At 41.6% G+C, this 11,625-nt stretch overlaps 1 protein-coding gene across 2 annotated transcripts in view; it reads right to left on the bottom strand.

Moving 5' to 3' along the window:
• Positions 1 to 11,625, bottom strand: part of spata5 (spermatogenesis associated 5) — a 116,936-nt gene that overhangs the window by 32,479 nt on the left and 72,832 nt on the right. Inside the window, exon 16 of one of the 2 annotated variants that reach the window (XM_037977310.1) lies at positions 4,364 to 5,330. The exons of the other annotated variant lie outside the window; for it this stretch is intronic. Coding sequence (XP_037833238.1) covers positions 5,187 to 5,330 — 144 coding nt within the window. The 3' untranslated portion in view covers positions 4,364 to 5,186. Of the gene's footprint in view, positions 1 to 4,363; positions 5,331 to 11,625 lie in introns of those variants that run through there. 2 annotated transcript variants of the gene reach the window in all.

Here is an 11,625-nt window from a genome sequence, read left to right as displayed (position 1 = left end):
ATGGATGGATGGATGGATGGATGGATGGATGGATGGATGGATGCATGGATGGATGCATGGATGAATGGATGGATGGATTTATGGGTGGATGGATGGATGGATGCATGGATGGATGCATGGATGGATGGATGGATTTATGGGTGGATGGATGGATGGATGGATGGATGGATGATGCTCCTCCAGCTGTTTCTTATTCGTACCTTTTATTTTTACAGCCTTTTTTTGCCAGTTTTCAAATGTGTTCCTGTCAGAAAAATCTAAATTATCTTTTTTTTCTCCCCCCCCAAAAATGATACAATTTCTTGGTTTCAACATTTCCTGCATTTACTACGTTCCCCTGTGACTAAAATGTGAGTTTACGAGATTTGCAAATCATTGCATTCTGTTTTTATTTACATGTCAAACAACGGCCCGACTGTTTGGGAATTAGGGTCTTATGAGCCTGTCTGTCATCGTACTGTACTGCAGAGCTTTACAGTTTCTTACCCAATGTTTTACGACCATTTCTACTGATGGAATTTCACTTTCTGCCAAAGAAAAAAAGACCTCGTGGAAAACTGCTCACAATGTGCACACCAGACCATAATAACTATTATAATGGAGGCTGCATTTCTGGAGAAAATGTTGTTTTTCAGTCTTTCAAGTACCTCAAATAAAAACAATCCTCCTTGGCCTCACTTTATTGGGATATTTACCTACTTATTATGCGGATCTGGCACTGAACTGTGAAAATGTCACATCTACCTTTAAAAACTGAGCTATTTTTTGCCACTTGGTACTTTTTGTTGCCAACTCGTTTTTTTTTTGTTTGCAGTACTTGGCATCATGTTACCTAACATCAATACCTTTTCATAGCGGAGTGCAGACATCAGAGCCAAATTTATATCTGAGCACTCCTATTTCTGATATAACAAACTGCAGCTGAGATCAATGCAGGCTGCTACTGCTGCTAACTGGTCACATGATCCCATCTGGTTAATATATCACTTTTTTAACACGTCTTATTTGATCTATGTCAAACACGTTCTACATTTACACAGCCTGCAACACTACAGACATCTCCGACGGCCAAATTCAACAGTCTCCCTTTTCCACGTCTTTCCAAATAGTTGATTTTACAACTTTAAACTAATTTACATTTTTGTGTGCTTTGTCACAGGATCGTTCGCTGCTGCTGCTGCTCTGAAAGTGGGCCAAAGCTGAATAATCTACCTAACAGTGGTGTTGGTCCCAGAGAGGTGCTAGGATCAAACTCTTCCCCACAGCACCATAAAAGTGTTATTTACAATTGTTTGAACAACTTTATAGATTCCCCTGGAGGTGAACAGAAGGCCAAAGCTCTAAATCAGAGCTGGTTAAAGGTAGCCATTTAAACCTTTTTAAATCTGAACCGTGCTCATATATCGTAAGTGTGGCGATTTAACAACGAGGAGGAACAAATCTTTGGCAATAAAGCTTCACCGCTAGACCCACATTGCTTCCCCGGCCTCCTTGTTGATTATCAAATATCGGAGCAAGAAGGGACCTCCACCTCTGCTGCCGTTCCACGAAAGAGGCGGTGCAACAAGCAGTCCCTCCAGGATTTCGCGGGCATTTTCCTAAAAGTTGCAATGAAAAGTTGCAATTTTTTTTATACTAAAATCAATAAAAAACCATAACTTTTAATATATAAACCAAAAATCCTTCCTAGGTTTGTAAAATAATTCCCAACAAACACTGACATTCTCAAAAGGTGCTTTATTTGAGAACTTTGATACCTTCTAAACTGACATTCATGAGCATTTCTGGATTGTCCCTGGTCTGCAGCTCTCCTCACATGTTTTGCAGACACAAAGTGTTTGTCGATGCGTTTATGTTCCATGATTACACTGCAGGACGTGCAAAACAGCTGCAGCTGGGGAGGAAACTGGTTTGCTGAAATCTTTGTGGGCAAATGTGAAGCATTAGCGCACATTTTGGCTTCGGTCACTGCTCCTGCACGCTCCCGGCATTCTGATGTTAACAGGAAGTGACGTCACGTGTCTTCTTCATGAGTTATTTGGGGTTATTTTGTATTCCCCGCTACACAAACCCACAAAGAAGAGACTAGACAGCAGAAACGGTGGCGAATCACTTTAGAAACAATAAATATTGGGTTAAAGTTGTGGTGTTTTGGGCAAAGTTGCAAAAAGTTGCGATTTCGCGGGGTTTGCTTGATTTTGCGTTAATAGTTGTGATCGCAACATCATGAAATCCTGGAGGGTCTGAACATGGAACAGCCTTTTACAGATCAAACTTCCCCTTCCTCTTGAGGGGAAGCCATTTTATTGTGTTCCACCGAGATAATTGCCAGTCCTTTAAATGAAAGGGTTTTCTCGGTGCTGGAGTAATTACTAGATGTGCAGCAAGGGGTCTTGTGAAGGAGGGGATAGGTAGAGAGAGAGAAAAGAAAAAGCAGAAAAAAAAATGACAGGCAGGTATTAAAATTCAAAGGGTGGGGCAGGAAGGAAGTCAAGACAGGGATGTGTTGAAACAGAGAGAACGAGGGAGGCACACAGTGCTGCTGTAGCCTCCGCTGTGGGGTTGAGGAGGGACATGTTTATGGTTTGAGGGTTGGACTTCTTTTTTGTTTGTTTGATCCGGCAGAGCAGCTCTGTGCCAAATGCCGAAGGCACATCTGCTTCTGGGCAATCTCTCGGCATGGCAAGGTGATTTATGTGGCGATCACTGACCTCCGTTCCTGAATCTCTGATCTTTTTTTAGGAACCCTCCATCAAACTTTGAGCAGCTGAGCTGAGCTGAATAATTCTTTTAGACAGCGCAAATTATATACCGTGCTTCCTCCTCGGTGTTGTTGAGGAATGTTTTGTCGTGATGATGGAGAGACTGACAACCAAAGCAAACCCTAAGTGCACATGCATTTACACACCTCAAAGGTTTCAGGATATCCTGGCACAGTTTCACAGCACGGCTGATTCACCTCAGGTAAACACACACAGGCAGGCAGAATAATTATTGGGTGCAGATGGATTTCACACATATTAATTATTACAATTTGAACATAAAGTTTCCTTAAGCTCATTTTTTTTCAGGGTTTGTGTCCTGATGGTTTACCAGAGTGACATGGTGTACGTCATGAAAAAGAAATCCCGTTTAGGAGAATAAAACCAGAGCATGCATCTTCAACTTGATCTTACATCAAAATGTATAATACCTACACTGACCCACATAACAAAATGTTAATGTTTTAAAATGAAGGCTTACAAATTGCATAATGACTATTTTCTTTACTCTTTTCCTCTTATGAACCATTCCCTCGAACCACTATTAAATTTTTGAGGTTGGAGTTCTTGCAGACGTTTGGATCATGGATGGAACCGTTTCTGACTCGCTTATTTTCCAAAAAAGAAATCTGTCTGCTGCCTGTCACAGGTAAGACACAGACTATTCCCAAAATACTGCAGCAGAAATGGTTAGTTTTAGGAGTTATGAGTAGATGGGTAGGGTTAGAAGTAAAGTGCATGCTTAATATTTGGTTGGAGTAGAAAACCAGGGTTTCCCCCAGCGTATTATAAGCCTGATGGGCTTGTTTATTATAAATACGTCATTTTTTACACCTTTTTTCCCCACCTGCACACCCAAAACCGCTACCTTTATCTACCTCACCGTGCGAGGGTGCGCGCGCCAACAGTGATGCAATCGCGCTGTCCCCGCCCCTGCACGAAGGCCCTGCGCGGTGTTGCGTCGTGCACTTTTTGTAACTTGGCGCTGGTTACGTAGCGTACTGCCCCCCGTCTTTTTGGAGAATACTGCACCGACGGAAGGGCCAAGTATAAACGCGTCCACTGCGTGACTCTAATGAGCCCTGAGGCCGAGCCGCCTTCAGCTACCTGAAGTTAGCAGGTTGTCAGAGCCATGATAATAAACATGGAACGAGCGGGTTTAACCAAAAATGGTTAGTTGAGCTAAAATTCAGCGGGTGGCTTTACAAGACCGAATAAGGTAAGCATGTTTTGTGCTTAGTGACAATATTATCCTTGTTTAACAGTAAAATGATGCTATTAAATTCAGCATTAGATATGTTTTGTGTAGTGATCCAACATGCAGCCTGTGCCACAAAAAGCACAGTACAGTACAGCATCTGTCTGTTTTTCAGAGTTCTCTGTTGTTACTCATTGGCCTTGATGTGAGACGTGTGTTGGTGCCTTGTTTGCACTTTTTCATTTATGTTAATTTAATTTATTTGTAAATGTGATTTAAATTAGGATTCAAATTAGGTGCAATCCTTTGAATTGTATTTTTGTTTAAAAAAGTATTTCAAAAGTTCCTTTTTGTACAACTGTAGTTATAAATAGCCATATTTTCAACTTTCCTGTCAACTTTAATCTTTTTTTTTTTAATAAATCACGATCGGCCGGCGAACGGCCACCTACCCTAGAAACCCTAGAAAACATTTTATAGATTACACAATTTAATTCATAGGGGAGACAAGAACAATGCCAATATGTAACAACAGAACAGTGTGGGATCCCCTTTGAATCAAAAGTGACTGAAGTGCATCATTTCTGACTGTTCAACAAAACTAGTTTGGTGTAACTTTAATTTTTTTACACATGTTAGTAAATGTGGACTGGCTCCTCTCAGGTTGTTGCTCTATTTTCCTTTTTTCTTTAAGTGCGTCTTGCATTCTAAAGTAATCCTGTGGTCATGTCTCACATTAAACGCACACAAAAAAACCTGTGTAGGTTTGAATATTATCCAAGGTAATCTGGCTCCTACAGTGAAGCTGTCATGTCGTGTTGACAGGTATGCCTGCTTATCAAATGATCTACTTACATGCCATCAGATATCATTTACACACTTTCCCCTGTGGTCTCTGACCCTGGAGAATGGCCCTTCAGATGCCCAGAGAGGCCCTGGGCTCGTCAAAGACCTGCCTGTTGAGTGCCTGCTGGCATGGGGGGGGGAAGGTGTGCTCTTAGCTTGTTATGTGACAGGCCAGAGGAAGGTATGGGGAGGAGTGCGGGGGTCAGGGCACACAACAATGGCCCCTCTCAAGTCAGGAGGGCCCATCAGTTAAGTGTGTTTTCCTGCAATTTGAGAAAGTGGAATCTGGTCAAATTGGTGTCCTCTTGAGTTCCGATTGCTTGAGTTATGTGACTGAGGGAGGGGGCTGACAGGGGCGGGGTGAGGGGACCGGCGCTGCCTTAATTGATAGTTTCAGCTCTTCGGAGAGAGGAGCGAAATCCGTAGTAGTGCTGAACGACGGCATTCCGGGTCAGACCGGTCGTCTCCACGGCAACGATGGTGGGAGGAGGGTGAGCTCGGCTATTCGTGGATGAGACCGGATCCTGGAAATGGATACGGAGTGGCAGGTCAGCGCCATGAGCCACATAACACAGAGCAGCCACAAGGTCATCTTAGGCATCCTTCAGCCCAGCAAGGAGATTTGTGACAGTGGGTTTACCCAGAGGGTCAAAGGTTGGGATAACGTCAGAGCTATGGATATACTTCACATACTGAAAGTTAACGAGCTAAATAGTTAAAACCAATAAATGCTATAGGGGTTGTCGTTAGTTAAAATGACTGATAATTTGCTCATTTTGGGTCAGTATTTAACTTAATTATCCAAGAAAATGACTTGCAATCCTGTCTGTAAGGTCGGTTCTTCAAACAAGGGATTATTTAAGGCAGGGGTGTCCAATCCTGGTCCTGGAGGGCCACTATCCTGCATGTTTTAGGTGTTTCCCTAATTTAACACACCTGATTTGAATGACTGAGTGATTAACAGGCTTCTGCAGAGCTTAAAGACCTGTTAAAGAGCAGAGAAACATCTAAAACATGCAGGATAGTGGTCCTCCAGGACCAGGATTGGACACCACTGATTTAAGGTTATACAGTTAATTTAGTGCTGAGAGAGTTATTTTTTAATGCATAATCGACAAGTACGCACTTATGTTCATCTCAAAAGCGTAAATTTTGATTTTGATTAGGGGCAGAAAAAAGGCCCAGAAGCATTATTATGGTACCTTTACTATGGTGGTACCAAAACGCAATGATATTAAAGGTAACACTCTGAGAGCGCAAACTTCTTCTTAAAAAATTGTAGGATGCAGATTATTTGCTTTTAGGTAACCTTGCTACCATTCAGATGGATGGACACTACTGAAAAAACTCTTTTTGTGGACGTAATAAGTAAACATGAAGAATATCCAGCCGTTATTAAGAGTATTAGCCCTTAAATGTGAAAGCAGCCAATGTTCTTGCACCACGGAACAAGGTAACATTTGTTCCATCTGTCCAACATGGTGAACTCTAACAGCGTACTCTGTGTGCTAGCAGAGATTGCGTGGGAACCCTGCAATGTGATGCATGGATGTTTGGGAAGCTTATGTGGGCTGGCCACCGCATGATGTCGACGTAATGACGACCAGCCGAACAAATCTGACCCACCGGCAGAGGACACGGAGCTCTCAAAGTTCTAACTGCACTTATTAATTTAGTCTGCTCAAAAACGCCCTGTTTGCAGAGACGTACATCCTTCCTCTTACAAGGGGATATTATTTTACAGCCTCCTGACCTTGGGTAGGCAGAATGAAACACAACACCACCCACCAGTCTATTTCTGTATTTATCTTACAGTAACTGAATCAAGCTCCCCAGGACTGCCTCACATGAACGTATTCAGATTCGGTCACAGTGGTTGAGAATGAGAAATAATCTCAAAACTGCTACATATACTTAGCTCGTATGACTCTAATTATGTTTATTTTTCCTTCACTTTTGTTTTCTTTTACTTAAAGTGCAAGGCTTTGCATGCCAACTTAAGTTCTTTGACAGTGGAAATCAGGTGATCCATATTAAGACTTGGTCTTGAAACGCTTTCGCGCTTCATTCTTAAATAAGCTCTTTGACATCTTTTCTCATAATCCTAAAAAATAATACAGCGCATATATAGACCTCTGATGGCAACGGAAACACAATGCAATCTTTAAACGTGGCAAAACATAATACAAAAAAATGTTGGCAAGTTAATCTGGCATCAAAGTGTGTTTTTATGACTCATCTTTAGTACACAGTGTCTTGTGACAGATTACACCCAAGAGTTAGAATAACATGGAACAAAGGAGAAAGCTACTAACCTAAAAAACAAAAACAAAACAAACCTTTTCAGGTCATCTGTGTAGCTGGCTGATCTAATATAGGTTAATAAACAAAGAGAAAAACTTTCCTATAATAAATCTACAAATTAACTGCGCCTCTGCTTGTGTAACGACTCCGGATCTTGGTGATTCCCTTTGGCAAGAAAACAACAACCCTCGGTTTCTAAAGATAGATAAACTGGTCTATTCGCATGCTGTCAGCTGCTTAATCTCAAAACTAACAAACCCTCAAACTGAAAGTTATCAGCTTTCCAACAACAAGTCTCTGCTTCTCCACCAAAGGTCACATTTGGAGCCAAAAAATTCACCTTAATGTGTTTTTCAGAAATAAAGTTAGGAACAGACCGACTGGCAGCAAAATTAAAATGACTATTCAGTAGTTCATGGCAAATAAAGCTAATTTATTGTTACCTGGCCAGAGTTATTTTTCTTCTTTATTTGCCGGGGGTCATTAGGGTTCTTAAAGCACAGAGTCATAAAACATGTTGGAAAAGAAACAATTTAAATTTTGAGGCTCAGGGTGAAAACAGTCCACATGGGAACGCTGTCTTTTCAAAACGATCTCTTATCTCGTAAACACAGCACCATTTCTAGAATTGTTTTTATCCTCATGGAAACAGACAACGACCCAAACGCTGCAGTAACTATGCCAGGCCTGTATGCTGCGCTGTACGCTACTGTAAAAATACACCAGAAACAGGAACTTCTCCTTTGTGCCACAATAAACTACTATTGGCTGGGAGTCCTGTCAGTCAAAACCTGCAGCCATAATGGACAATTTCAGGCCCAGTATCCAGAGGAAAAGATGGGTAAATTACACACAAGTGTCAATATTTCAGAACCATTTCTAACATTTTTAAAAATGTATTCTTAATGTTCAATGTGAATCCGTGTACGGTTCGTTCTTTGGTTTTTTTCGTTTCAAAATAAAATTGCAATGGTTAAACCAAAGACAAGCTTTTATTTTGTTGTTAATTCAACGGGATGGCGGAACGGGAAATGAAGACCTGAACACCCGGAAGTTACCAGCAGGTGGCGGTAATGTCCTGATTTAATGACTTCCTTCGAATATGAAAGAAATCTTGTTGACGGTAAGATCATCAGCTCTCAATGAAATGTGTCGATTCCTTCAAAATAAGACAAACGGATCCATTTTTAAACTGGTAGATTCTGAAGCGCTAACTGAAAAAGTTCTTTTTCTTCTGGTGGATTTTAAAGAAACTGAAGGTGTACATTACTGCCACCTGCTGGTGACTGCGGGGAGTTCAGGTCTTCATTTCCGGTTCCGCCATAAGGTCCCGTTGAATTAACAACAAAATAAAAGCTCGTCTTTGGTTTAACCATTGCAGTTTAAAAAAAAAACAAGGCATACCCCTTTTTATTTTTGCAATTGCTATTTTTCTAATTTTGTTTTAAAAACAAAAAAACACATGCTTGGTTTGTTTTTGCAATTTTATTTTGAAACGAAAAAAAAAAAAGGAACCATACACGGATTATTATTGTGTGTCGTTTCTTTTTTGGATTGTTGACGGTTCAATAAATTAATGAAAACCTTTCTGGCCTTAGATTATTTGGTGTAATATTCATGGATTTTTGCTTTGCTCAGTTTAATATGATGCAATTGTTTAATAATTGAAGAAATACAAAATGCAAAGGTATTTGGAGTCTGCAACACGAACTCAAGAATATAATCTGTCATTATAGTTGCTACCTCTGTGTTATTATTAGGCAGAAAGTAGGACTGACATCATTTTCAAAAAGTTGTATTTAGGCTGTCCATGCAATAATGTAATGGTGGCGCTGAAGGATTTTCTCACTCGGAATGACAGTTTTTAAAAATAAATACCATTTAAGGGACTCCTAAAACGCCGTTCCTGTAAAGATGGGGACTTTGAAAACTTTCAGTTGGAACAATGCATTTTAGGGCAACTACACAACGTCGCCGATACCGCCAACAATTGCTCATATGGCTGAAGCTAAAGAGCATCAATCACAATGAAAGCAGGACTTCTATGCTGCTTGCCATCTGCTTGTAATTTTAGGTAAAATCCTGAGGGCAAATCCTCCAAGATAGGCATCTTTTGGGCAAAGCTTTCTCAGATGAGGGTCTCAAGTCTAATTTGTGACCATTATCTGCATTTATGTCCTCTGAAGGGTAGTTAAGTTGTTTGTGAGAGACCTGCCCGGTAATAGCATTTACAGTAATACGTACATTTTGAGCTGACTTGACTTGGGGGGTCTGGTGCATTTGATGGGCTGAAAAGCGCAGCTATCGTGCGGTTTTCAGGTTTAGCGAGCTCCTGCAGACCCGGTTGCGATCAGGCGTATGATAAGGCATTGTTGATGGGCTGTGGAAAAGCGTTTTATCACCGGAGCATAATAGCGTGCATAAAAGCCACGAACCTGCGCTGAATAAATAGGAGGCGGCACACATGCACGCACACGCACACACCTAGTCTTTGCAGCTCCATTCCTGCAGATTAAATTTGTGAACGAGTGTTTTTCAGTGCATGTGTGTGTGTGTTACGGCTTCATGCTTCCTCACACTCCTTTCCTATCTCCTTCCCTCCCTCTGAGGCTTCTCTGTTTCGCTCTCCATGCCTGAGTGCAAGGTGAGAATCACAAAAGAAACACCTGGCAAACACGGATGTGGTCCTCCTTTTGTCACACCACCGTGCTCCGAGTCCTCCCCCCTCCTCGTTGACTCCCCTTTCAGAGAGGTACTCGCAAGAATGGCAAACAAGGCTTTCAGAAACAGGAGGAAGGAGGAAAAGGAGGAGGCGCCCCACCACCACCAGTACCTCCACCTCTTACTCCCTTCATCCCTCTCCGAGCTCGCCTTTCACACGCCAGGAAGTGCTATTCAGACCAGGAGCTGCATGTACATGTCCCCCCTCAACCAGTAATACCTCGCGTCTTTTTCCTTTCTCTCCCCGTGGGTCTGCTACCGCATGTGTGTGAGGCGAAGAATAAAACCAGAAAGACGGGGAATGAAAATGCAAAACGAGAAGTAAAAAAAAAAAAAAAACCCTGCTGTTTAAAGCTTACTGTCAGTCTATGTTTGCACAAGCGGGAGCATCTTGTTTTCAGTGTCCAAATAAATCTTGAAAACATGCAAGGTTATTTATCAGAAGTTTCTAAGAACGCACTTCACGTCCTCCTGGGCCGCGACTTGCTCAACACAAGCAGAGGCAGGTAAACTTTCCACCGAGATAAATTCAAGTTAGAAGCAAAACAAAAGGCTGAATTACGAGGCTTTCGCTTCTATCTCTGCAGCGGCCTGACAGTTTAACGGCTTAACAAACACAAAAATGTTCACCTTGAATTCACTGTGTACTACCAGCCTCTGTACATCTTATTATGGCCGTCTCATATTGTATAAAAAAAAAAAAAACACGAGTCCCCCGGTCGTCAACTTTACATTCTTTACAACGCTGCTTTGTCTCTGGGACTCATGCAGCCTTGTGACTAAGAGATTCAACACTTTTTTTACGCTGGGTCATGAAAATATAACATCAAATTAACCAAGAACCAACAAGGGACCATGCCTATATCTTTGTTTGATAAGCAGAAAGATTGTTTGGTTTTTATGTTATGAAACCTGGACAGACATAGAAGGTCCTCACAGTCCAACTTCTTTCAATTTTAGGGTTTTACAGATCTATTGAGACATAATATAAACAATCTGGTCTTTACCGAGTTCTAAAATGATTCAAATTGCACCTCAAGTGTAGAAAAACACAACAGATTCCACCATGTCATTGACTGTGAAACACTAACTCCACCCTTGTTGCTTCCATAGGATTTAGAAGGGAAAGTAGAGGTCATGTGATGCTGATTAAATATATTAATTAACTGATAATCATCAATGTGACACTTCTGTAAAAGCAGGAACTGTAGTTTAAAGCTCAGGAGCATACATGTGTGCCAAGGAGGAAACACTTCAGTAATGACCTCTGAGAAGCAATTGTTGCTGCCCGTCAATCTCCATCAGCCCACAGAGATAAAGATCTGTCACAAGTAAAAAAAGAGGACATCCCCGGAGATTCACCCCAAGGTCAGACTGTGCAAAGCTCAGGGAAGCTGAACCCAAGAGCTCCATCTCAGACTCTACAGGTTGGCAAGTTAAAGGTTAAAATTTCTGACAGTACAACTGGAAAAGGACTGAACAAGTATGATTGCTCAGTCTTGGCAGCACGAGTCAGGCTTGTAATTCTGGATCTGAACAAACCAGAAGGCTTCTGGATCAACGTCCTTCGGACAGATGAGATCGAAGTAGAGGTGTTTACCCATCATGCATCATGTTTACAGAAAACCAAACTCAGCGTATTGACACAAACTCCTCAGACCAACTGTCAGAAAACAATGCCTGCTTGTATCCATCCATCCATGCATGCATCCATCCATGCATCCATCCATCCATCCATCCATGCATCCATCCATCCATCCATGCATCCATCCATCCATCCATCCATGCATCCAT

This window comes from Kryptolebias marmoratus, linkage group LG9 (assembly GCF_001649575.2).
Source record: "Kryptolebias marmoratus isolate JLee-2015 linkage group LG9, ASM164957v2, whole genome shotgun sequence".
In the NCBI taxonomy this organism is placed as follows: domain Eukaryota; kingdom Metazoa; phylum Chordata; class Actinopteri; order Cyprinodontiformes; family Rivulidae; genus Kryptolebias; species Kryptolebias marmoratus.
Note: the sequence above shows the minus strand (reverse complement) of the source record. Positions and strands in the feature narration are given on the sequence as shown.